The 27955-nt window shown below is 46.1% G+C and overlaps 1 protein-coding gene across 1 annotated transcript; it reads right to left on the bottom strand.

Annotated features, from left to right (window-relative positions):
* Positions 1-30: 30 nt before the first annotated feature.
* Positions 31-27882, bottom strand: HEBP1 (heme binding protein 1). The gene is made up of 4 exons (XM_084765033.1): positions 27677-27882; positions 12284-12422; positions 9739-9919; positions 31-571 (listed from the first exon to the last, which is right to left on the bottom strand). Exons 1-4 carry the CDS (start codon positions 27752-27754, stop codon positions 397-399), a joined length of 573 nt encoding a protein of 190 aa, XP_084621159.1. The 5' UTR covers positions 27755-27882; the 3' UTR covers positions 31-396.
* Between the last annotated feature and the right edge of the window lie 73 nt (positions 27883-27955).

Below are 27955 nucleotides of genomic sequence, written 5' to 3'. Positions count from 1 at the left end.
ACTTGGGGAAAAATTATACTTAGAACTGTCTGCTGCTTAAGTCAAAAATTTGTATTTTTGGTTTCTTTCTAGACAAGAGTCTCAAAAGAACCACAGACGAAAGCTCATGCATACACCACATGTTCACTCACTAACAAAAATACAAATTCGGTAATTTTTAAAAAACCGGTCTTCAGTGACCCAGATGGCTGACAAAATGCCATTGGGATTTTTCTGATCTGCCAGAGAATTTTCTAACCCAACAAGAACGATGCTGCCAGTCTTGGCTTATTTCAGAAACCTGGCAGTGAGGGGTTTTGAAGGAAAGCTGGAACTGGAAGAGTCCCTGCCCCTCTTGACCCCAAGTCAGGGGACACAGAGGCGCTCTTCCAGAATGTTCTCAGTTCGTTCAGTGACTCATGCCTTCACAAGCCAGACCTCATTGCGACGTCCGTAGGGCTTCATGGGAGGGTCATACCCAGTGCAGTAGTAGACGTCACCCTGGTAGGTGGCTGGCGTGCCCTCCAGGGCGGTACGCAGCTGGGTGGCATGAGCAACGTAGTCAGCTTCCTTGGCATAACCACCGAATTGCCTGAAGATAAGACAAGCAAGAGCTGTTAAGAAGGGACATGGCGTTGTGGAGAAAGCAAATCTTTTAGAGGAGACATGGCCATGGTTAGGTCAAGCATGCCAGAGAGGTGAGACTAGGGGTGTAGGTTTCACCTCACCTGCAAACATGCAATGAATGTTGTTCTTCCTCTAAGTCATGAGTGTTGCATGCAGCATTGCAACTGAAAACTGTAACTCGGGGTATGAAATGCAGCACTAGTCACAAGCTAAACATGAGCCAAATATGAGGCTGACTGTCCCACGGCCTTTCACCCTTTTCTCTGGCTCCCTCTGCTGCCTCAGCGGCTCCTTTTCTTAGCCTGTCACCCGCAGGAAGGACAGGCACCCAGGAGGAGCCACCGTGCAGTTGTCAAGTTGGGGATAGCAACTGTGTGTCTTCTAAAGCAGGGTCGCTGTCATGACTGAGCATGTCCTAACAGGGACAAAGGGTAACTTCATCAGATCAGGGCTGAGCAAGGCTGGGACCCAAGGATGTCTTGGGAGGGACCACATGCCTCCCCAAAAGAAGAAACCTCTTCCAGTGACTCCCTTCTCTGAAAAATTGTGAAAACTTTCCTTAATTTTTAAGAAGTAAAAGACCCCCTCCGAGACTGGGTTATCTAACTTGAAGGCAGAAGTAGGGGATAGAGAACCCGTCTCTTTCCAGACCAGTCTCCATTTTGTATCGCTGCCTCCACACCAAAACTCATCCTGTTGCCAGCTCTAAATATACCACTCTACAGCTGGGCCTCACTAACCTCTTTATTAGAGTCAGATACACCCCTATGGCTAATGTGAGCTTTGTGACTCAAAATCTGACTTTGCACCAGGCCAGCACGAGGCCAAGTACTACATTATTTTTGGTGGAGTTCTTTGAATCATGCTTGGCTCTTTTATGAGTGGTTAGTCACGCTCTGCAAGCACTCAGACTGTTGATTGCAGGGTCACCCAGGACTTCATGTGTGAGGGATTGCCCATTCTAATGTCTAAACAACAGCCAGAGGACAGGGATGGGGATGAAGCCAGTTTCAGACGAATGCAGCTTGGTCTTTCATGCAAACTGATGGAAGAGTGAAGGGCAGAGGAGATGGCTGGATTCTGCTTCCCTGAGCCTCACCAAGGAGGAAACTGGATTAGCAGGCAGAAGATAAGGTTCCAGAGCTTTCTAGCAGTAAAGGCTGCAGGACAATGGCGTTTTGGGATGTCTGTGCTTGAGAGTCACCTATGGGAAATAAAGAGGATACTAGCTACGGGAACACATGTGGAAGGGTTCCCATCGCCTCTGCTCGTTATGCCTTGATATAAAACCGTTCTGTGGAAACAGATAATTCTTGTTCTCTCAATTGCTGATTTTGCATGGGCTGGAGAGATGGGTCAGAGGTCAAGAGCACCTGTTGATCCTACAAAGGACCTGAGTTCTTAGCACCCTCATCGAACAGCTTACAACTGCCTATAACTCCAGCTCTAGGGGATCCAATGTCCTCTTCTGTCCCCCAAAGATACAAAACCAATCGTAGACACATACAGACCTGTTCAATTGAATGTAAAATAAATCTTAAGAACAAACAAACAAAAACCCAAACAAAACCCATTTTGGAAAGGTCTAGAAGTTTTGTGCTCAACTGCACCTTTTATCAGCTGGAGGCAAGATGGCTGTATGCATGCTCCAATCCTAGCCCTAGATTTTCCAGCCCACGGTCAAGGTCAAATTCTTTACTATCCTGAATATTTGAGTCCTTCATTAAGTAAGGATGACAGCAGTAATCTTGAGAGGTTATTGGGGGAAATTAAGGGAGAAAAGACTGCCACATGCCCAGTGTAGAGTCACACAGTAGGTTTAGTTGTCCCTTAGTGTCTATGAAGTGCTTATTCTAGCTCCTGCAAAGATACTCAAATCTGCAGCTACTTAAGTCATTTATGCAAATGGCATAGTACCTCCATGTGCCCCATGTGGTCCTCTCATACACCTTATTTTATTAGGTGTGTATGTGTGCGTGTGTGTGTGTGTGCGCGCGCATGCATGTACAAGATGTGAGGGAGGTTATATGTGCTCTAGCACAGGCGGAGGGAAGAGGACAACTTTTGGGAGTCAGTTTTCTCTTTCCACAGTGGGTCTCAGGGACCAAGCCCAGGTCTTCAGGCCTGCACGCTAAGCACTTTTACCCACCGAGTGTTGGCCTCTCTCATGACCTTCAAAATAATTTTTGGATTACGGGCTACACCTCATGCAATGTAAAAGCCGTGTAAATAGCTGTTAAAATGTATTGTTTAGGGAATAATGGCGAGGAAAGAAAGTTTGTGGGGCCAGTGAATGGCTCATTTGATAAAAGTACTTGCCAATCAAGCCTGGTGACCTCAGTTAGGTCTCCAGGATTCATGTGGTCAAAGAGAGAACAGATTCCTACAAGTCATTTTCTGGCATCCATAGGTTCCCCATGGAACAGAGACACACAGACACACAGACACACGCACACACACACACACACAGACACACACACACACACACAGACACACACACACACACACACACACACACACACACACACACACACACCAATTGCCCCAAAGTGTTTTTAAAAAATGTATATGTTTGGAACAGATGTAAATTTCACTATGTATTTTTTGCCACACAGATCTGTGTTGGGGCCAGCAGAGAGATGAAATATTCATGTGACAATTATTTCTTAAAATTTTTGTTGCATTTATTTATTTACTGTGTGTATGTGGGTGGGTGGCCGTATGCACGGCATGGTGCCATGGTGCGTGGGGGACAGAGCACAATGTATACAATGAATATAGGTTGGTTCTTTCTTTTTACCAAGTGGATCCTGGGTGGTCAGCCTTGTCATCCAACACATTTATCAGCTGAGCCATCTTAAGAGCCCTCACGTGGCACTTCCTAACTGAGGATCTGAGTGCCTAGCTGACACCGAGTGACAACTTATTTTTATCATCAGCCTGACTGAATTTGGAGGCTCCCAGGGACACACCTCAGGATGTGCCTGTAAGGAAGGCTCCAGTGGGGTTTAACTGAGAAGTGAATCTCACTGGTGCTATCTCACAGGCTGGGGTCCTGGCCCGAAGAAGAAAGGAAGAAAAGAGAAACAGAGCATTCATTGCTCTCCACTTGCTCACTATGGATGCGGTGTGGCCAGTGTGAATTGATCACTATGGATGCGGTGTGGCCAGTGTGAGTTGATCACCATGGATGTGGTGTGGCCAGTGACCTCACACACCTGCCTCCAGCCTTCTCTTGCAATGAGTTGTAGTCCATCTCAAACTTAGCCAAGTGAAAAGTTTCCTCCCTTAAGTTGCTTTTTGTCGTCAAGGCGACAAGGAAGCTAACACACACAGGGAAAGTCTTAGACCCGGCAAAGAACTGGAATCAGGGATTCTCACTGGGAAGCGATGGAGCTGGTGGCAGAAACCCAGGTGTTTCCACTCAGGGGTCCTATGACCTCCCTCAGTGGTGACTACAGGAAGAGGACCTCTTAAAGGATGCTTGGAAGTCAGAGAGCCAGTAGAGAGTGACAACGGGAATGCCATCACTCAAGAGTTCACTCCTGAAGCTGGGCGTGGTGGCACACACCTTTAATCCCAGCACTTGGGAGGCAGAGGCAGGGGGATCACTGTGAGTTTGCAGCCAGCCTGGTCTACAAGGACAGCCAAGATAACATAGAGAAACCCTGTCTCGGAAAAAAAAAACAAAACAAAAGCAAAAACAAAAAACAAAAAACAAAAACAAAAACAAACAAATAAAAAAAAAACAAAGAGTTCACTCCTGAAAACTGTTTCTATTCCTGGGCAGAACATGATGCTTGTAATAAAAGTAAAATGTCCCTATTGCTTCACCATAGAAACTACTAGAAAACAAATAAGGCTGGGAGGGTCATAGAAATACAGCCATGTGCTGTCTTCTCTGCTCATTTTACCAACTCAATCTGACCCTGGTAACAGAAAGACACAAACAGGCCAGATAGCCGAGTTTTTCCAGCCAGGACCACAGGGCCTCGAACGCAGGAGGCCCAGCCCCGTCTGACTCAGCCTGTCACCGCCAAGGAGCGCCTCATTCCTGGCAGTCTCAGCCTCCCCTCTGCACACACAGGATGACGCTCAGTGTCCACAGCTCTCCAAATTCGCAGCGATGCTTGAGTGAGCAGTAAGGAATGCTCGTAAAGTGCTCTGAGCTCCCAAAAGGAAGTAAAGTGTTTAAATTGTTTTTGTAAGCCTGTTAATAAGTTTCTACCTCCTTGTCTTTAGAGAAGCTGTCCTCCAGGGCACTGTATTTTATCTCATCTAAAGTCAGAGTAGGGGACTGTGGTTACCATGGAAGTGGGAGCAAGTGTGCATGCGATAAGAGGAACTAACTAAAAAGACCAGGAAAAGTTAGGAGGTGACTAAGGAGCAGGTGTTCAGTTGGTGAAGGACGCCAGTATGCTTGCTATGTTATCTTTCTGTGGTGCTGCTGAGCGATGAGGAAGGAAAAAAAAAAAACCCAGATGACTCAGATTGACCATCTAATGTTGTCTAAAACTTTAACAAGAGGTCAACACCAGTTTGCAGAGTTAGCCATTGTCCTAATTTTCTCCCTCTGTTACTGTGACAGAACACTGAGCAAGAGGACAGAGAGGGTTTATGTGGCTTAATCACGGTGCATTTCATTACTGTAGGAAGTCAGGGCTCGAATCTGGAGGCAGGAACTGAAGTAGAGGCCACAGAGCAGTGGTTCTCAACTCCCCAGGGCTGTTAACCCTTTCATATAGTTTATCATGTTGTGGTGACCCTCAACCATAAAGAGATTTTGCTGCTACTTTGTAACTATTTTGCTATTGTTATGGATCAGAATGTAAGTATGCAATTATATCTGATATGACACCCCTGTAAAAGGATCATTCAAACTCCAAAGGGGACAGGACCCCAGGTTGAGAACTGCTGCTATAGAGGCACCCTGCTTACTGACTTGCCCCCCACCGTGGCTTGCTCAGGCTGCTTTCTTAGAGCACCCAATGCCACCAGCCCAGGGCTGGCACCTCCCTGCTGGTGCAAGTCAATCATTAATCAAGACAATGTCAAAGACTTATCTATAGGCCAATTAAGGGAGGTAATTTATCAACTGAGGTTCCCTCTTGCCTGGTGTGCTGGCTAGTTTTATGTCAATCTGACACATGCAAGGGCCACTGGGGAGGAACAAGCCTGTAGGACCTTTTTATTAATTGGTGATTGGTCCAGGAGACCCAGCCCATTGTGGGTGAGGCTACCTGGGCTGGTGGTCCTGTGTTCTATACAAAAGCAGGCAGAGCAAGGCATGGGGGGTAAGGAGTAAGCAGCAACTCCTTCATGGCCTCTGCATCAGCTCCTGCCTCCAGGTTCCTGCCCTGTTTGAGTTCCTGCCCTGACTTCCCTCAGTGATAGACTATGATGTGGAAGCATAAGCCAAAGAAACCCTTTCCTCCCTAACTTGGGTTTAGTCATGGTGTTTCACCACAGCAATAGTAACCCTAAGACACGAAGTGACTCTAGACTGTGCCAAGTGGACAAAACTAAACCAGCTGGGTATGCAGCAGCTTTGCTCCAGGCAAGGAGTGTAGCAGAAGAAACTGCAAATCTCAATTCCCCAGGCCTGGGGCATCTCCAACACCGAACACTGAGCAAGTGCTGGCTGGGTGGAGCCTCACTGAGCACAGAGCCCAGGGTGGAAGATCTGTGAGAGGGCAGAGGACTTCTGCTCTCTGGTGTCCTGGTCACCAGAGTTAGCGGTCGGGTCAGACATATAGAGATTATACGGGCAGATGGAAACACAGCGTAGCTGGTGATGTGTGGACGTTTACATATATGATCCTATCTCATTTTTGTGACAAGCTAGGCTTTGCTATCTCTGTTTTACAGACATGGAAACCATATGAGTCATAAGCCATCAATTCTACGGGCATGGCTGCTGAGTGATCTGGGTTGTAATATCGGTCACCTGACAACAACCCCTGGTTTCCCTCCCTCCCTCCCTCCCTCTCTCTCTCTCTCTCTCTCTCTCTCTCTCTCTCTCTCTCCTTTACTGTTTGCAGAGCTGAGAGCAAACCAAGGGCCACGTGCATGTTGGGTAAGCCCCCTGTCACTGAGCTACACCCCTTGCCCTTCCAACTTCCATTCTTTTCTTTTCTTTTTCTTTTTGGAGATAGTGTCTCTGTAGCCCAGGCTGGCTTCATATACTTACTATGTATCCCAGATGGCCTCAAATGCATGGCAGACTTCCTGCCTCTGCCTCCCAAGTGCTGAGATTAAAGGCATACTCCACTACCACCCAGCCCTCTTTTTTTTTTTTTAATTGTCTCTGAGACACTATCTTACCATGTAGCCCTGGCTACCCTTTAACTTTCTATGTAGACCAGGCTGACATGGAACTCATAAGAGTGCTGCTAGGATTAGAAGTGTGTACCACCATACCTAATAAACATACATGCATGCAAATCACACACACACACACACACACACACACACACACACACACACACACACTTGTTTGGTGTGCATGTGGGGATCAGAATTCAGCTTTCAGGAAATAGTTAGAGGCCAGCCTGGTCTGTGAGTTCCAGAACAGCCAGGACTGTTACACAGAGAAACTCTGTCTCAAAAAACAAAAAAAACAAACAAATAAAAGCATTTAGGTAGTATTATCTTTTTTCCTAAGGCATCTTATTAAATAAAAAGTTCTGCTAATTAATGTACAATCTCTCTATGGACACCTCTTGTAGAATTTAGTCGCCAAACCTCCTCAAAGCATTACTTGAAACACTGTTGCTTTCGCATCTTATCAACCTTGCTTCCAGTGGAACCAGAGTGAACACACAGGACCCAAATTCTGTGAACGCACATCTGACTTGTGGTGCCACCATGTGGCCAAACCAGAAGTAATCTCACAATAAATGAGGATTGCATGCTCAGTTATAAAACATGCGTTCTTGGAGCAAGGCTAAATAATTGCAATACTTGGTACTTTCAGAATTGTTTGAGGCAACGTTTCACTCTGTACCTCGGGGTTGCCTCAAACTCGTAACCCTTTTAGCCTAGCCTCCCAGTGCTGCGGTTATAAATAAGTACTGCCTTCACGTGTTCAGATTTCATAGACTTCCACAGACCTGCCTTACTTCTTCCTCGGTTCCCTGCCCCCCGCCCCCACCCACTCCTTCCTTCCCTCCCTCCCTCTTCCCTTCCTTCCCTCCCTTCTTTTCTTCCAGGGATTCACTCTATGTGTGTGTTGCATGTAATGGATACACATGTTCCTGTGTGTGCTCATGTATGCATATACTGGTGTGCATGCACACATGTGTGAAGGCCAGAGGTTAACCCTGCATGTCTTCCTTATTTCTCTCCGTCTTATCTTTTGAGATGCCTCTCATTAAACCTGGAGCTCATTGATTTTGCTAGACTGGCTAGTAAGCCCCAGAGATCTCCCTGCCTCTGCGTCCCAAGCACTGGGCCTGGAGGTGTGTACTATTATACCTGGCCTTTTCTTTTTCACATAAGTGCTGGGGCTCCAAACTCAGGCCCTCTGGTTTACAACCCAAGCATCATTATCAACTGCTCCATCTCCAGAGCCCCTTAATTGATCCTTTATTACTTATTTATTTATGAGACTATGTATGTTGGTGTGTGCGTGCGCGCGCGCGCGCACACACACACATACACACACACACACACACACACACACACGTGCGCGCATGTGCCATGGTGCATATGTGGAGGTCAGAGAACAACTTTGGGGGTGGCTGATTCTCTCCTCCCACTTTGTTGAGGCAGGGCTCTCTTGATTTTTGCTGTATACCCCAAGCTAAGCTGGGCCATGAGCTTCCAGATGATTCTCCTGTCTCCACGCTTAGGGCTTTCAGAAGCCTCTGCATAGAGGCTGGGAAGTCTGAATGAGGGCTAAAGTAGAAAGACAGATTCCATTGTTGGCAGCTGCATTACCCTGTCTGTCCTCTGGGGGGCTCTGTTCACCAGGCCAAAGAATGACCATAGCAGGCACGCTCACACTCCAGGGAGCAAAATCCCACCCTCAGAAGAGAAATTAAATTGGAATACGTTTGGGTGGGGTGGGGACTTTCAGCCGACAGGACTTGCCCAGTGCAAGATCATTTGTATGGTTAATTTTCATGAAGTTGAGCTTAAGCAGAACCCAACCCCTTGACCTATGGCTACCACTGGTCTTCCTTTTGAACCTGGTTAGGTGCTTGTTACACAGTGGGATTTTGACAAACAGGGAGTCACTAATTATCTGGAAGAGACTTGACTTCTGACGGCCGACTAGGGACTAAAGAATAAAAAAAACATGCACCAGGCTGGCGGTATGGGTGGTTTGGTAGTAGAACACAAATTTAGCATGCTTGGGGTTTTGGGCTCAATTCCCAGCACCAAGAAAACAAAACAAAGCAAAGCAAACAGAAGCAGGCAACAGTTTGCGCCTACTTCTTTCTATAGCGAAGAAATATAACTGGGAAGGAGTCCTAAAACAGAACTAGAGGACACTATGTCCTTTGCTTAAAGGAGCACAGACCAGGAACAAGCAGGGGGCTCTGACAAACTCTCCTTATTCTATATCAAAGGAAGTGTGGGTTGCAAATCATCTATTCCCAGCTATTACATTCCCATGTATCCATGACCCCAAACTATTATTGACTATATATCAATCATTTGATGTTTCTAAGACCCGGCAATGGCTAATGCAGGTGTTCATTTTAAGCTTAAACTGAGCCAGGCGTGGTGGTGCACGCCTTTAATTCCAGTACTCAGGAGGCAGAGGCAGGCGGATCGCTGTGAGTTCAAGGCCAGCCTGGTCTACAAAGTGAGTCCAGGACAGCCAAGGCTAACACAGAGAGACCCTGTCTGGAAAAAACAAAACCAAAAACAAACAAAACAAGCTTAGGCAAAAGGTGACTCTACTGTGACAAGCCAAGGTATTCATCCAGAGAAGCCACAAATGCATGTGTGCCAGAGCCTGAAGAAATTAAATAAAGTAAGTTAACGGTCACAACTCAGGGTTTCTGCATTGAAATTAATCAAGAATCAGTGAAGAGCCAGTGTAAATGTTCACTGAGAAGATCCGAGAGGTGGCTAAGACTACCAGATACTGTCGTCACTAGATGCTAAGAAGCTCCTTACGTGGAGTAGACAGTGATGGCGCCCCGCTCCTCGATCTTGACACTCTCATCACTGGGAACCGGAGGGCTGCTTTGAAACTGGTTTGGAATCCGGAACCAGACTTTCAGCTTCTTCTGTAGGGAGCCATCCTCATTGGGAAACACGGCGAAAGAAATAGGGACTGTCATGCCCATGCCAATTCCTGAGGGCACCAGAACACAGAGGGGAGCAGACATCAGGCAGAGCCTCCGAGGGCCACGGATCTCACTTCTCTTCCATGGCAATTTTTGAAAACGAGCAACAAACATGTATGTATATATATGTATATATATATATATATATATACACATACATACACACACACACACACACATACACATACATATGCAGTATCTCTAACTTTAAATGCTGGAGGTAGGAGTGTGGTAGCACTATTTATTTTCATATGTTTGTCTGTGTGCATTCATGTAGGTGTCTGTGGGGGTCCCCAGAGGGCATTGGATCCCCTGGAATTGTAGTTACAGATGACTGTGAGCCACCATGTTGGTGTTGCAAAGTAAGCGCTTGGTCCTCTGCCAGAGCAAGTGCTCATAGGCACTGAACCAGCTCTCTCGCCTTTCCTTTTGCTGGGAACTAAGCACTGGTCCTCTGCAAGAGCAGTCATTGATCTTAACCACTGAGCCATCTCTCCAGCTCCCGTGCTTGAAGAAAACCAAGCTGAAACTATTTGGTGACACAGAGCAAGAATGTAGGTACATAAAGACCTGCTATTGAGAAGAATACAAAACATGGAAAAGGATGGAAAATAGGACATTCCCTGCAGGGTAGTTTGCGACTGTTCAAAACAGGAGTGCGGCTGAGTAAACTAGGGACCCATGATGCCATACAATGCAGCTATGGGTAACTATGCTTAAGGAGCTGTGTAACCACGGAGCATCATTACAAAACAACAAGTAACAGAGACAAAATATGCCATTGTAGAAACACTCAGTTTACATTAAAAGACCTTGCAGTGCCTATAATGACAACACTCAAGAGGAAGGGAGGTGGGGGGAAGCGGGGTGTAGGGGAATCGTGAGCTCCAGGCAGCAAAGATCCTGACTCAAAATCCAAGAGTGGGGGATGGAGGTCAGTGGTAGGTCACTTGCTCAGCACACCAAAGGCCCAGGGTTTGACCCTAGAGCTGTGAAGCTCTAAAGAAACCCAGCAACGAGTGGGTTAAAACTGAGAGGGGAAATTGGTCATGGTGTTTTGTTTATACATATTTTCACCTAAAGAAATGCTTTAACAGTTAAGAAAAAATATTCTTAGCCTCTTAGCAACTTATTTTCCAAAGCCTGCTTACTTTGCCCCAAGAAAATATTAGCATGGTTAAAAACAGCTCTTCACTATCTTTCTAACTACCAGCATGAGAAATATTCGAAAATTAAGCCCAGCATCTCTATTTTCATTCTCTTTAAAAACCCATAGCTAGTTTTCAGAGATTCTACAGGGCCACCTAAGTCAAAAAGGGTCCAACATTTTATAAGCCAGGTGTGGAGGCACATGCTTCCTAGCACTTGAGAGGCAGAGGCAAGAGAATCTCTGAGGGGCTGGAGAGGTGGCTCAGAGGTTAAGAGCACTGGCTGCTCTTGCAAAGGCCCTGAGTTCAATTCCCAGCAACCACATGGTGACTCACAACCATCTATAAGGAGATCTGGTGCCCTCTTCTGGCCTGCAGGTAGAACACTGTATATGTAATTTAAGAGAGAGAGAGAGAGAGAGAGAGAGAGAGAGAGAGAGAGAGAGAGAGAGAGAGAGAGAGAATCTCTGAGAGTTTGGGGCCAGTGAGTTCCAGGATAGCCAAGGCTATGTAAAAATCTAGTCTCAAAAAAAAAAAAAAAAAAAAAAAAAAAGAAAGAAAGAAAGAAAGAAAAAAAAAAAACAAACCAAAAAAAAATTACAATTTACACCCCCATGGTGTACCTTATGTGAAACTTCAGTCCAGCCATTTTAGAAGTGGGGCTGGGGGGCGGGGGAGGACAGCCACCATAGCCTGCTGTGTTCTAAAGCCAGAGATGGCCTAAGAGTTCATAGATCTTCGCTCACCAGCACTGAGTGTGAGGCTGCTACACTCGCAGCTCACTGAGCCTCCGAAACAACAGTCTCTGGGCTGACAGATTTCCAGCCTGGTGCTAGTCAGATGACAACCATGCCTTGCATGGAACTCAGCTTACCGTGTGCGTGTGCTTAGCCCGTTCACCCAAATGCAAGGACACAATGAACACTGTAGTGTTAGAACAAACAACAACAACAACAATAACAACAACAACAACAACAACAAAAAGAGTGAGCACCTGGCTCTGTACTTGTAAAGAACCATGAATTGAGTGAGAGAGAACACTGTATATCTCACAGTGGGAGCCAGGCTGGGCTCACATCAGAGTGGTCTGATAGCAGAGCTCCCTGCTATGAGCTTCCGGCATATGATATGGGCCTAAGCAGTTACACGTGTCTATAGCCACTCCCTGATGCTCCCTCAGATGTGAAGAGCTCACAGACAGCCCTGTCCCTCTAGGGTGCTCACCTTTGTCGTTGGTGCCGCCCACATACTTCATGATCTTGGGCATTGCTTCCCGGAGACCCTCATCCACAGACTTGTCTGTCACTTCCACAGTGGCAAACTTGCCCCCTTCGCAGGCTCTTTCCTCATAGGAGACTTCTTCCTAGAGATGAAGGAGACACAGTGAGTAAGAACGCAAGGAGATCAAAGCTGTAAGAAACTCCCCAGGGTGGGTGTGGTGACAGTGTAGAGACTGACTCCATATGAAACCCTATAAGATGATGTCACAGACATGAGGACAAGTAGTAGAGGCTTTGCTAGACAATGTTCCAAAGACCTCCACTGCCCAGCATAATCTTTAGACATCAAGAACAGCTGTTGAGGCTTTGCTTGACAAAGTCCCAAAGATCTCTGGCTGATCACCACTGCCCAGGTGTAATTTTGCCTAAATACGACTTTGAAATCTACTTTTTCTCCTAAAACTGTCTTTTTCTCTATTTCTCACTTTGACTATGAGCCCTAATGAAATTTACACTGGAAAACTTTTTCCCAGAGAGAATGTTGAAAGAAGGCACCTGGCCAAAGGCTTGAGACAATGAGAGAGTTTTGGCTCTGACTACTGTGATCAGCCAGGCAGAAACTGCTTGAAAAGACAATTAGGACTTTGACATAACAGTATCTGGTTAGATATTTTTAGCTGTAGAAAAGTAAAACTTGTTTCTTTAGAATCTGCTTTAAAGTAATAGAAGGTAGGCTTGGAACGTTGTGCTTTACAGATATTTTACAATATAGGACCCCACGGCAGTTAGCCTAGGATGAATATCACACCTGTTGGGTTGGGAATGGAAGTAAGTTGAGTTTTTTCTGTTTCAAGCTATGTTGCTATGACAATCATACAAAAACAATGGCTTTAGTCTAGGGAAATTTATGATTAAAATTTTCAGAGTATTGTTTAAGAAATAATAATCAGGTCATGCTGACCACTGCTTGGACATTGATTGATTTTTGCTATATGCTTTATTGTAAGTTATACAGAACTGTTTGTACTTCTTGTTAAATTGTTTTCTTGCTTTGTTGATTTTTAAATGCTGTATTGATTGTAAAAAATGAGAAAATCATGATGTAATCTGTAATGAAAAAAACTGAACTTCACTTTAAATAAAGTATTGGGTTTGGCCTCACAGAGAAAGCAAAGGAAAAATAAAGTTCTAGAGTAAAAGTTCTAAAAATAAAGGGCTAGAAGACTTTTTAGTTTGCACAATTTATGTTTGGGCCTCAATATTTCTTTTCTCCTCTCATCCTCTATCTCTCCTCAACAACTGGTACCTATAACTAATTGTTCAGCAACAGTTGGTCTCTCTGGTCAGCTGTTCCCCATCTGCTCAATTCTCCTACTGCAGAATCATCAAGACTTTCTCTCCTCTCATCCCAAAGCTGGTCTATGGGAAGAAATAGATTCTGAGATTCTTATAAATGTAGAATATCAAAAGCTATCTTAAAAATCCTATAGGAAGGGATAGTGAATGCCCATAACCATAGCACTTGGGAGGTGGAGACAGAACAGTTCAAGGTCATCTTGAGCTGCATAACAAGTTGAAGGCCAGCCTCGGCTCCATGACATGCTGTCTCAAAGCAAAACCACCACCACCACCACCACCACCACCACCACCAAATAAACAAACTAGCAAATCTTATAATTGATATTCTGAGGGAGACAGAGAAGCTATTGTACTCCAGAACACTGGAAATGCTACAAAAATGGAACACAAAGAGATTGAAAAAGCTTTTGGAGATTTAAAGAAAGAAAATAAAACAAGTATTGGGTGCTGGAGAGGTGGCTCAGCTGTGAAGAGTGTGGAATGTTCTTGCAAATGACCCAAGTTCAGTTCCCAGTAACATGGTGGACAGCTCACAACTCTCTGTAATTACAAATCCAGGGGCTCCAGTGCCTCTAAATTCGGGGGTGACCCAACTCCTGTGCACATACACATAATTAAAAAAACAACATAAATCTTTTAAAATACATTAACAGATTTGAAAAAAACCCTAGGAGGGTTAGAAGATACTGTTGCTGGGGTATACCACAAAGTTGTGAAAAGAGGAACAGAACAGGGGAAAACGATAAGGGAGTTAGCAAGAAAGCAAGTGAAGGCTGAGCATGGGGGCACCTTCCCATAAATCTCCGTGCTTTAGATGTGGGGGCGCAATGATCAGGAGTTTTAGGCCAGCCTGGGCTGCATGAAATCCTGTCTCAAAAAGATAAATAATAGTTAAAAATAAAACAACCAAGTAACCAACCAAATAAACAACAAAACCAAGCCAAACAATGCCCCAAGTGCTTCTATCTACCAAATAAAACTATCCAAAGAAGCTACAAACAAAGAAGAAGAGGAGAGGAACTGAGCTGAAAACACAGAAATAAATCCTACACCCCCATGGACACTGGATTTTTGACAAAGAAGCTAAAAACCATACAATGGAAAAAGATAGCATCTTCAACAAATGGTGCAGGTCTAACTGGGCGACTACATGTAGAAAAATGCAAATAGATCCATATATTTATCACTCTGCACAAAACTCAACATGAAACCAGATACAGTAAATCTGACAGAAGAGAAAGTGGGGATCTACCTTGAGCTCATTGGCACAGGAGACAAATTCCTGAACAGAACACCAACAGCCCAGACTCTAAGATCAACAAATGGGACCTCATAACACTGAAAAGCTTCTGTAAAGCAAAGGACACTGTCAAATAGAACAAAATGGCAGTTTTCAGATTGGGAAAAGATCTTCACAAACCCTAGATCCAACTGAGGGCTAATATCCAAAATATATAAGGAACTCAAAATTTAAACAACAGCAAACCAAATAACCCAGTTTAAAAAATGGGGTACAGAGCTAAACAGAGACTTCTCAACAGAGGAATCTCAAATGTCCAAGAAGCACCTAAGGAAATGCTCAATGTCCTTAGTCATTAGGAAACTGCAAATCAAACCAACTCTGAGATTCCATCTTATACTTTTCAGAAAGGCTAAGATCAAAAACTCAAGTGACAGCACATGTTGTCAAGGATGTGGAGAAAGGACACTCCTCCATTGCTGGTGGAGGTGCACACTTGAACAACCAATGTGGAAATCAATCTGGAGGTTTCTCAGAAAACTGGCAATAGCTCTACCTCAAGACCCAGCAGCTATAGTATTCCTGGGCACATACTCAACAGATGCCCCACTTTACCACAAGGACACTTGCTCGACTATGTTCACTGCAGCTTTATTTGTAATAGCCAGAAAACGGAAACAACCTAGATGCCCCTCAACTAAAGAATGGATAAAGAAAATGTGAAAAAAAAAATAAAAATAAGGGCTGGAGAGATGGCTCAGCGGTTGGGACCACTGACTGTTCTTCCTAGAGGACCCGGGTTCAATTCCCAGCACCCACATGGCAACTCACAACTGTCTGTAACTCCAAAATCTGACACCCATAGACATACAATGCACATAAAATAAAAATAAATTAATTAAAAAAAATAAAAAAATAAAAAAAAAAAAGAAAATGTGGTACACTTACACGATGGAATACTACTCAGCTATTAAAAACAAGGACATCATGAAATTTGCAGGCAAATGAATGGAAAAGATCATGCTGAGCGGGATAACCCAGACCCAGAAAGTCACACTTGGTATGTACTCACTTATAAGTGGGTATTAGCCATATAGTGCAGGATAAACATACTACAACCCACAGACCCAAAGAAGCCAAGGAAAGCCCAAGGGAGGATGCTTGAATCTCACTCAGAACAGGAATACTACAGACATCCAAAGTAGATGGAGGGAGGGAACTGGGTGGAAGAGGGCGTGGCAATGATAATGGGGGTGGGTGGGGTGGGGATCAGGTGGGCGGAGAGAGAAGGAGAAGGGCGAAGGGAAGAATCCGGAGAGAATAGAAATCGGTGGGGGCCATCTCTGGGACAGGGAGGCTCCTGGGAAGTCTATGGGGTGATCCTAGCTGAGACTCCAAGTAACCTGTGTTAAGAAGCATAAAGTCAGCACCTCTTGTAGCCAGGAGGGACTCCCAGCGGAGAGAGGGGGACACCAACCCACACGTACAGCCTTCAAAATGTGTCCTGCCTACAAGAAGTGTAGGGGTAAAGATGGAACAGAGACTGAGGGAATAGCAAACCAGTGACTGGCCTGGCTTGAGACCCACCCCAGGGGAAAGGCAGACTACTATCACTGTCACTACTAATGATGCTCTGCTATGCTTGCAGACAGGAGCTTAGCATACCTGTCTTCTGAGAGGCTTCATCTGGCAGCTGATGGAGACAGATGCAGAGAGACCCATGGCCAACCACAGGCTGAGCTCAGGGAGTGCTACGAAAAGTGGGAGGAAGGATAGAGGGAGCCAGAGGGGTCAAGGACACCACAAAAAGACCTTCAGAATCAACTAACGTGGGCCCAGGGGACTCACAGAGACTGAACCACCAACCAAAGAGCATGCACGGCCTGAACCTAGACCCCCTACACATATGTAGCAGATATGCAGCTTGGTCAACATGTGGGCCCTGTAGCAGTAGTTGTAGGGGTTGTCTCTGACTCTGTTGCCTGTTGCTGGGCCCCTTCTCCCTAGCTGGGCTGCCTTGTCACTCCCCAGTGGGAGAGGATGAGCTTGATCCTGCTGTGACTTGAGGTGCCAGAGTGGATTGGGAAGGTGTCCTTCCCTTCTCTGGGAGAAGGGTGAGAGAGGACTGGGATTCGGCTGTAAAGTGACCAAGTAAATAAATGGAAGAAGAAGAAGAAGAAGAAGAAGAAGAAGAAGAAGAAGAAGAAGAAGAAGAAGAAGAAGAAGAAGAAGGAAAGAAGATGAGGAGGAGGAAGAGGAGGAGGAGGAGGAGTCGGCAGCAGCAACCAAATTGCAAAGGACAGCATATGCTGACAAGGATGAGGATGTAGGGGAAGAGGAACCATTGACATTGCTGATGGGATGCAAAATGGCTCAGCTATATGGAAATCAGCTCAGAGGTGGGGGAGTTCCTCAAAAACTAAAACCAGAATTAGCATATGACCCAGCTACACACCACCCTTGGGAATAAACACGACGGAACCCAGGTGGGCACAGTTCAGAGATCCAGACCCATACTTATTACTGTGATATTCACAATACCCAAGTCGTGCAGCCAGCCTAGACGCCTACCGGACAGAGCAGTGGATACAGAGTGTGTGGTATAGGCAATAGTCTTAGCTGTGAAGAGCTGACAGCGTTCGCAGGATAACGACTGGATCTGCAGAGCACTCGTTGAGGGAGAAGATCCAGACTCAGAGAGACAAAGACCATGTTTTCTCATGTGTGACATCTAGGTTTAAATATATATATATATTTAAATATATATATGAACTATATACACATGTGACATGCGTGTGGACTATGAGAGAAAGGGGAGGTACTTTGTTTTCTCTCATGTAGAATCCAGATTTAAAACACACACACACACACACACACACACACACACACACACACACACACACACAGGACAAGAAAGCTGAAGGGGAAACTATGTGTGGAGAGGGAGGAAGAGAAAAGCAGGAATCAAACAAGAGGAAAAAAATATATATGGAGAGAGAGAGAGAGAAGAGAAGAGAGGGGTGGGGAGGGAGAGAAAATCTAATGAAGCTTGTTATCATGTACACTGGTTTAAAACATCAATAAACGAGAGCCAGCAGTGGGATGGCTCAGCAGGTAAAGGCATCTGCCACCAAGCCTGATGACCTAAGTTCAGTTCCCAGGTCCTGTGTGGTGGAGGGTGAAGTCTGACTGCCACACGCACATATAAATAAATAAATAAATGCATAAATAATAAAAGAAAAACAAAAAGCTCAGGAGATCCAGCATTTAGGAGATGCCAGAAAAGTAAAGAAAAACATGGAAAAGAGAAAACAAACAAAGACTGCATTAATAGCCAACAATTTCCCAAAAACAAAATCCCAAGAACAGCCTCATTCTAGAAGTTTGGCTGAGATTAAGGCGAAGTTAAAGTAGAGGGCAGGGACATAGCCCAGGAATAGAGTGCTGCTTATTGTGGGTAATGCCCCCAGTTTTATCCCAGCACCACTAGGAAAAAAAAAAAAAACCACGTTTTTTTCCTTCAACAGCTTCTAGACTAAATACCACCCCAACTCTGTTTTAAAAAAAAAAATACAATCCACAAAAAGAAAAATATTTCTACATCAGGTTTTATCATGACTATATATGTGGCTGAACCAAAATTCTGCAAAAATAACACTTCACTGAGTGATGGGTACAACTTGACTCTTTTTCTTTCTAGTCTTTTTCCTTCTACTCTGGTCGGGAGTGCGTTTTATTTCACTGCACCAAAAGTAAAGTCGGTCTCTCTTCATTTGACTGTCTGGCGATGAGACACTGTTGTAGCTGAAAAATAAAGTCATTGTGGACAAGAACTAAACCATACAATTTTACTGGATGAGAATTCACTAGGTGTTTATTTGCGTAAGGGCCATTTCTCCATTCGTGATTGCGAAAACAAGACAGTGACCGAGGAACTGGCTGGCGCGGGTTTATCAAGCAGGGCTTCCTGTATCACTCTACAGGGAAGATTCTCACCATGCGAGGAGACTTTGACTCCGAGGACTCAAAGAGGGAAAAAGAGAATTTAGGGAGGACGGTGGGCTGGGAGTGGGCTGTGTAGTTTGAACAAATATATCTAACACTCTAGCTTCATACTTGGAATGCAAAAAAAAAAAAAAAAAAAAAAAAACCCTATTGTTTTGTAGTACAAATTAAAGGTGAATAACAAGAAAGAGGATAAAAAAAATTATTATTATTATTATTATTATTATTTATTAAGATTTCATCTCAATTGTTATCCCTTCACTTGTATCTTCCTGTTCCCCCCTCTATCCCCTTCTTACTTTATTCCCCTCCCCTAGACCTCTGACAGAAGGGGACCTCCTCCCCTACTGTATGATGAATCCATCAGGTCTCATCTGGATGGCCTGCTTCCTCTTTCTTTGTGTGCTACCAGGCCTCCCCACTAAAGGGAATTGATCAAATTGGGGGCACCAGAATTCACGTACTATTATTCTTTTATTTTGGTAGTGGATAAGGAGTGGTCTCACTATGTAGCCCTGGCTGGTCTGGAAATCACAGAGACCCACATGCATGCCTCTGGTTCCCAGTGCTGGGACTAAAGGCTTGCGCCACCATGCCCAGAGCCAGGAAAATGTAATGCAAACTCCAAGTGTCAGTTTCATGTTTAAGTGCCCATTCAGGGGCTGAGGATGTAGCTCACAGGTAGAGTGCTTACCTCACATTTACAAAGCTCTAGGGTCGAGCCCCTGCACTGTATAAACTGGCTGTGGTAGTCCATGACTGTAATTTTAGCACTGGGGACTTGGAGGCAGGAAGAATAGAAAGCGGAATTCAAGGGCAGTCTGGGCTACCTGAGACCTGTCTCAAAAGTAAATATTTCTCTGATAGTTCATGGCTGGGGGAAGGGAGCATCATTTTCCTCAGTGGTGTAGCCAGGCTCCACCCATGCTCTTACAGGAAAGCCTATTTAAAGTCAGGGGAACAATCGCACGCGCACTCGCACGCATGCACACACACACACACACACACACACACACACACACACACCCCACACACACACAACACACACACACACACACACACACACACACACACACACACACACGGGGTTAGGGGGACACTATCAAGGAGAAGGCTGCAGGATGAGACAAATAGGGAAGTAAAGAACTAAAATTTAAGCTGGGCGTGGTGGCACATGCCTTTAATCCCAGCACTCGGGAGGCAGAGGCAGGTGGATTGCTGTGAGTTCGAGGTCAGCCTGGTCTACAAAGTGAGTCTAAGACAGCCAAGGCTATACAGAGAAACCCTGTCTCCAAAAACTAAAACCCAGAACCAACCAACCAAACAAACAAAAAAACCTCCTAAAATTTAGTATATACATGTATGAAATCTGCAAAGAATTAAATAAAGAAAACCCCTTTCTATGAGTCAAGGGAATTGCTTCAAACCAAGAATCAAAGTGTAACTAAACAGGCATCTAGCGACACCAATGACTGCTATAAGGTTTCCACTTAGCAAGACCGACACCTCCAAACAGCCTTCCCTAGCAAACTCTGGGGGTGTCACAGCAGACACTCTATAACACCCTTTGTTTTGTGACCCCACTCACCCTATGATTCTGCTACATGCAATGTCTTAACTTCTCAAAACGTGAATCACAGCAGTTCCGAATTGCAAAGGGTTTTAAAGTTCGCTTAACTGCATTTCCCCAAAAGGCAGTGAAGACTGGGTCAGACTGGATTGCCCAAGAAGACCCAGTTGCTAAAAGATGAAACAGGAAGTTGAATTCTGCTCCCCAGCCTCTGCTCTAAGGCTTGTTGCAGGACTCCAGGCCTGTGGGGGACACACGGCTGCTTCTCTTTAGCCACCACGTGTGTTATTTGGGACAGACACTCATAATGTTGGTAACAAACTCGGAACAAAGTCTCAGAATTCATTTTATTTAGTTAACTTCGGTAACAAATGGGGAAGCTAATAGCAGGAACTTACTGGCAAAAGAGACAGCTGATTCTTTGGACTTTCTTTCCTCCTTCCATGCAAATAATCAGTTACTGAGTCTCTGCTATGTAATGAACACTTCACCAGGTGAAGGTCTCTCTCTCTCTCCCTCGCCCTACCCCCTTCCCTTATGTGTCTAAACAAGATGTTTCTCAGGATCCAACTACCTTTTTTAGAAATTTAATTTTTATGTGTATGAGTGCCTGCATGAATATATGTATGTGTGTGTGTGTGTGTGTGTGTGTGTGTGTGTGTGTGTGTGTGTGTGTGTGTGTATACCAGATAAATCCCTGGTCCCCAAGGTAAAAAACGGCATCAGATCCTCTTAAACTGGCGTTACGGATGGTTGTGAGTCATCATGTGGGTGCTAGGAGCAGAATCAGATATTCAAGAACAGCCACTGCTTTCAAACATTGAGCCATGTCTACAGGCTCCTTGCGGGGATTTTGTTTGGAGACAGAGTCTCTCTCACTGGCCTAGAAGTCAATAAGTATGCATAGGCAGACCTGCTGGTGAATCCTGGGGATCTCTGTTTCTGTCCCCCTGGTGCTGGGATCACAAGTACGTGCTACCAAGGCCAGCTCTATTTTCATGGGTTCAGGGACGGATCACAGTTCTTCACCGTTTGCAAGGCAAACAACAGGACCATGGTGCTGTCTTCTGATGCCAGGAAAGACTGGGACTAGCAGAAGGGAAGCCAGAGGACAGCAGGTTGTCACCAGAAGGGGCACAGTGCACTGGGGCAGTGCAGAAACAGCACAGGGCTGCTTAGGGGACTCGGGGGCTCTGAGTGTGCTTTCCTGTTCTGGTGGGTCAGGGTGACTTCAGATCACCCACTGGATGTTCAGTGTTTGCGTCTTTTAATAAACACTGTTGCAAACCTGTGGCAGACGCTGCGGACTGGAGACTAGAGATTAATAAAATGGGAATAATAAGGAGGTGGTGAGAAGAAATCACAAATGATTTGAGTTTTTGTTTGTTTGTTTTTAGAGTTTGTTTGTTTTCTCTCTCTCTTTTTTTTTAAATTGAGACAGGATATCTCTCTATAGCCCAGGCTGCCCTAGATGGAACTCACTATGTAGCTCAGGTTGGCTTTGAACTCTTGTAATTCTGCCTCAGACTCTGCAGTGCTACAAATAAAGGCGATTCTCCTGGCTACGGTTATTCTAGAATCTACCAAACGCTGATGGCTAGAGGAGGCGATTATCTGGGGACATCAAGAACAATACTGTGGTGCTAGAGAGATGGCTCAGCTGAGCTGAGCTGAATGGCCGGCTGCTCTTCCAGAGGACCCAGGTTTCGTTTCCAGCACCCACACGGCAGCTTACAATGTCTGTAACTCCAGTTGTAGGCGGTGCACACTCATGGTGCACAGATATACATTCAGGCACAACATCCACACACACAAAAATTAAGACAAACAGAATCTAGCTGGGCATGGTGGCGCACGCCTTTAATCCCGCACTTGGGAGGCAAGGGCAGGTGGATCTCTGTGAGTTCAAGGCCAGCCTGGACTACAAAGTGAGCCCAGGATAGCCAGGGCTGTTACACAGAGAAACCCTATCTCGAAAACCCAAAATAAATAAATAATAAATAAAATCTCAACAAACAAACAACACTAGTACCATGATGATGAAGAATGTGAACAGGTCACCATGGATGGAGCACAGACTGTCAAGCAGGATGTGAGAAGAGAGGAGGGCTGACAAAGATACCAACAGGAGCCTCGGGCTGTTGTAGGAGTTGGCTTTCATAGCCTTGAGCCCCTTGATGGTGATGTGAGGCCTTGCCTGTTTTGACTACTCTCAAGTTATTCAACCGTGCCAGTATGTCTGAGGATCCAAGGGAGGGTGTGTCAGGCAACATCAACTTTGAGGCTCCACTGTTATTCCGCCCCTTGATCCCGAGTAACCTCTCCCCTCATCAAATTCCAAAGGCCAGATATTTCTGGGGGAAAAAGAAGGGGGAGGTGATCTTGCCTGTCTGTTTATCTGACCCCTGTTGGATGAGCAAACAGTCCACAGGGCCTCTAGCCACAAAGGCCTGAAGTTTAGAAAGAAGCTGACATTGAGAAATAGGAATAAATATGGGAGTCTCTGGCAGAGGGAGAGACTAAGGACCAGAATGGGTTGAGGTGGGGGAGCAAGCCCATGTGCAGCTTCTGGATACATCTAATTGTGGTCAGCAGTTCACTGTCTAACAGCTGTCATCACAGAGTTATCACAGTACTTATTAATAATAATTAACTTTTTTTCTTTTTTGGTTTTTCGAGACAGGTTTTCTCTGTGTGTGGCCTTGACTATCCTGGACTTGCTTTGTAGACCAGGCTGGCCACAAACTCACAGCGATCTGCCTGCCTCTGCCTCCCAAGTGCTGGGATTAAAGGCATGTGCCACCACCGCCTGGCTCTAATTAATTAGTAATGCATGCATATTCCTGAGTCTATGTATGTGCACTATGTGAGAAGGACCCCCTCGGAGGTCAGAAGGTGTCAGAGCCTCCAGAACTACAGTTATAGGAAGCTGTGAGCCACCATGCAGGTACCAGGAACCAACATTGGGTTCCCTAAAAAAGCAGTAAGAGCTCTGAACTGCTGAGCCATCTCTCCACCCATCACCCATCCATCCCTTAGTGATCTAGATGGTCCAGGCATCACTTAGCTCCTCCCTGTCCTGTCAGCTGAACCCAGAGCACCTCTATGTCACACTGCTACTTCTTTTCTTCTCCTCCCCTCCCGAGACAGGTTCTCACTCAGGTTTGACCTCAAAGTCATGGTAGTCCTCCTGCTTCGGCCTCACTGGACCTAGGATTACAGGTCTGGGCCGTGCCAGGTTCCTGTTTCCTTTAATGCCTATGTCTAGTCAGGCTAATGTCATCAGTCTAGTCCTGCTCATCCAACAGGTCCTCCAGTCTGGAATTCACCCCCTCAGAGAGGGGCATACCTAAACAAATTCCCTGTGGTGTCTCGCTAGGCCTCTGTACTTTAACAAAACACATCTTGTAATTATAATGACATAATGCAATGCATAAGCCCTACCCAAAGCCATAAGCCCGGGTCAGGACTGTCTGTGTCACTGCTGTATATATCTGTGTCTATTACCACAACTTGCACGTTGTTGATACTCTATAAGCATTATTTTTGGAAGCGAGGGCCACGGAGCGGGCCAGTTTTACTTTATTGATAAGGACCATAATAGTGACTGCTTAATATAGGCATGAGAACCTGGCGAATAACGGCTCTTGGGGGAAAAGCCAGCTCACGCTGTGTTTGCTCAGATCCCTAGTGGGTGCCACTTGTCCACAACATCAGTGCTCACACATGTCACCTGAATCACCGGACCACTGTGAACACCTCAGAGTGAAAGATGAAGCTTAGTCGGGTGTAGTGGGACATGCCTATAATCCTAGCACTGGGGAGGCTCAGCCGGGGGCTGCGGGAGACCTTGTCTCACAAAACCAAAGCCCCGAAGAAAAGAAATGAGTGAATAAACGGATGAATATGGATGTTAGTCAGGCACGGTGGTGTGTGCCACTGCCAGGACTTAGAGGGTGGAGGTGGGAGATTCAGAGGTCCAATGTGGGCTGCATGGAACCCTATTTCATAAAAACAAAGAAAAAGCAGGAAGGAAAGAAGAGAGAAAGAAGAGAGGAAAGAAAAGTAGATAATGTTTAGAAAACCATCAGCTCTGCATGGAGGGCTACATGAATGTGTTTATCTCACTGGACTTTTCTACATTGGTGAAGAATCAGCCATCTGTGTGAACACTGTAGATTCTCCCCGGAGCATTTGCTTGTTCCGGGGAACACAGCAGCAGCCCGCGCCCCACCTCCCACTGGCCGAGGTTCTCAAGCTGTTACTGGCTGAGGCTCTGGACCTGTGGTCCCAAACACCAATACTCAACAATCGGTGCAAAGTCCAAAGGCCTTGCAAGGATGTCTCTCGCTCTGGGCTCTTCAAGTCCTCTTTTTTCTTTTCTTTTCTTTTTTTTTTGGTTTTTCGAGACAGGGTCTCTCTGTGTTGCCTTGGCTGTCCTGGACTCACTTTGTAGACCAGGCTGGCTTCGAACTCACATCAATCCACCTGCCTCTGCCTCCCGAGTGCTGGGATTAAAGGCGTGCGCCACGACGCCCGGCACTTCGAGTCCTTTTAAGGTCATTTGTTCCTGGTCACTTGTGGTCCACCTGTTGATTTTAGAAGCCTGCTTTCTCGTGAGAACAAAGTGTTAGAACTACTGACCCAACAGAGAACTTCTTTCTACAGATTGACTAGTACTTGAAACACAGCCTGAATTCAGTCATTCACTCAATGCCTCCAGCAAGGCCGTGAGGAGGTTACTGCTTTAGTCTTCATTTAAGAGGTACCAGGGAATAAGAAGGTAAGTACCATGCCCCGGTCATAGTGGGCAGATGGGGGAGCCAGGACTCAAACCCAGGCTATTGGTCCTGACATATTTGCCTAGGCGGGACAGAAAGGCATGCCATTCCTATCAGTCCTGCCCCATGAGTTTTCAAGACCCACCCAAGTCAGTACAGAGGGCTCCCTACACCCTCCCTCCCACCCTCCCTCCCTCCCTCCCTCCCCGAGCAATGAAGGGCTTGGGAAGGTCTGACTAGAATCAGTCCTGAGCACATGGAGGGCTGGAAGCCCGCTCCACATGGGGTCCACAGTGTGCCTTCCACCTGCTTGGGGGGGTGTAGATGACAGAATCTGACTCAGACCTTTACCAGAACAAAGCAGATCATTTTCGGAGGGAGGATCCCCTTAAAATCGCAACACCCCAACTCTGCATGTCAAAAACAACACGTGCATGTTGCTTTGAATATTTAATTGTCACAGAGGCAGTGCTAGTTTCCCTTTACAGTTGAAGAATCTGGGGGCTAGGGCAGCTGAGATGTTAAGTAACTCACAATCCTCCTGCCTCCGCTTCTGAGTGCTGGAGTTGCAGACGTGCACAGCCACACCTGGCTTAGTTCACATCTTAACAAACTCTTTTGAAGGTTTAATGAGATAAGTACACTACAGGTCTTTCAGCACCTACCGCCTGGGTGTGGGCTGCCTGGTGTGGATGCTGGGAATCGAACTCGGGTCCTCTGCAAGAGCAGTGCAATGCACACTCTTAACTCCTAAGCCACAGTTCCAGTCCCATAGTGTATATTTTTTATTTGCTCATTAGCTACTGGAACCTAAGCTCCAGGAGGGGAGGGCAGAGCTCCTTGGTGGATTCACCTCCCCTATTGGAACTCACGACGTAGCCCAGTCTGGCCTCAAACTTGTGGCAATCCTCCTGCCTTCACCTCCTGAGTTCTGGGACTGCAGGCATGAGCCACCATATTCAGTTTGGTTTTGTCCATTCTTAATTGTCAGTTTCGAGCCCCATGCCCCACACATAGTTGGCACATAAGAGTGTTATCTGTGAAGATAATTTTAAATTGGGGAGATTTTTTTTTTCCACAGAGAACTTGGGTATCTGGCTTTCCCTAAAGAGTTGGCAACACTACTCCTGCGGCGGGAAGCCCGTCGGTGAGAAAGCACTTTCAGTGTGCCCCAGTTGCCACTGGGCTGTGTAATCTAACCAGCCAGTTCTAGTCGTTTCCATTATCAGTCTGGCCTGGCTGCTGAAGGCCTCTGAGTGTGTGTCCCGGTGTGATCAGGGCTTCAACTACGTGTTCTATTCACAACGGGGGAAACATTGAGAGAGCAAGACTGATGGCTTGACAGGTCTCTGCATGGTTATGTCTAGACTAGAGCTGAGTTGGGGTCTTTTGGGTGAGGCTCACTGTAGTAGGTTCCAGAACTTGGCCCCAAGTAACACAGGCCTTTATCCAGAATCGTTATAAAGAGAGACTGAGATAAAATATTTGTGAGGCAGAGGATAAAGGCCAGTGGGGAAGCACTCAGTCAGTTTGTACAAGGCTCTAGGTTTAATTCCGAATATCAACCAATCGATAATTGAATATCAGCTTAGGAAAAACAATATACGACGCCTGCAAGATTATAACCGACTCACAATTTTCTGGAAAACAGACCGGATGTCCACTCCAGTGTCTGAAGCAAATTTGACGGAACACAGTAATTATGTCTGCTCACTCACCCCGTGCAGGCAACACTAACAATTCTATAAATCAAAACTGACTGTATAGCTCTGAGCTTTTGCACACGCTCTTGACTGTGAACTCCCACACATTGCACAGCCCAAGACAGGTTGAAGGGCCCCTCAAAGCTCCTCATCGGCACCCCCATTCCCACCCTGTGCACGGCGTCTACAAAACACACATTTTCTACGCCTTCTGTGTACTTGGGTTTTGTTGTTTGTTTGTTTTTAGCATTTCTGTCCGTCGTTTACACAACCAAGAGTCTCTCACAAACAAAACTGTTCAGAATGTAGCCAGGAGTGTGGGCTCACGTCTGTAATCCCAGCTTTTGAAAGGCTGACGCAGGAATATTGCGACAGAGTTCGAGGCCAGTCTAGGAAAGAGTGGGTGGAAGTCCTAAGAGGGGTTGGAAAAGTTCACAGGGTTTGGAAGGCTTAAATGGACGCATGCATTCAACAGGCGGTGTCCCATTCGCCAAGATGGATCCTTTCCCGTGTCAGCCTTGTCCCTGCCTTGCTCTGGCTCAGCTGGACCTCTTTCTCCCCTCCTACCCGCGACAAGCGCTAAGCGGTGAAGGGCGGTCCCTGTCGGAACGCAGCTTGGGTCGCAGTCCCACCCACAGCCCAGCAGCACCCGGTCCAGCCCCGGGCAAGGGTGGAGTGTGGGGTGGGGTAAACCACCGCACAGTTCTCCATTAGGTCCTTTGCAGCCCTGCGGGCCTACCTTGCCCCCGGTGCTCAGAACCTGCCAGGGCCATGTCTCCACGCTCCCGAACAGTGAGTTTCTGATCATGCCCAACATGGTGTCGCCGTCGGGTCTGGACGATCGAGCATACACTCAGTGGCAAAGCAGGGTAGCAGGGTCGACAGGGCGAGAGGCAAAGAACGCGTGAGTAGACAGGGGCCTGACTGGGGCGGAGCTGCGGAGGTCTCCGCCCACTGGGCGACACGGGGCGAGGCCAGGGCGGGGTTTCCACAGGCTCCACCCACATGAGCCTGGTCT

Source organism: Acomys minous, assembly GCF_964271855.1.
Source record: "Acomys minous genome assembly, chromosome: 17".
NCBI lineage: Eukaryota > Metazoa > Chordata > Mammalia > Rodentia > Muridae > Acomys > Acomys minous.
This window is presented reverse-complemented; position numbering and strand designations above follow the sequence as displayed.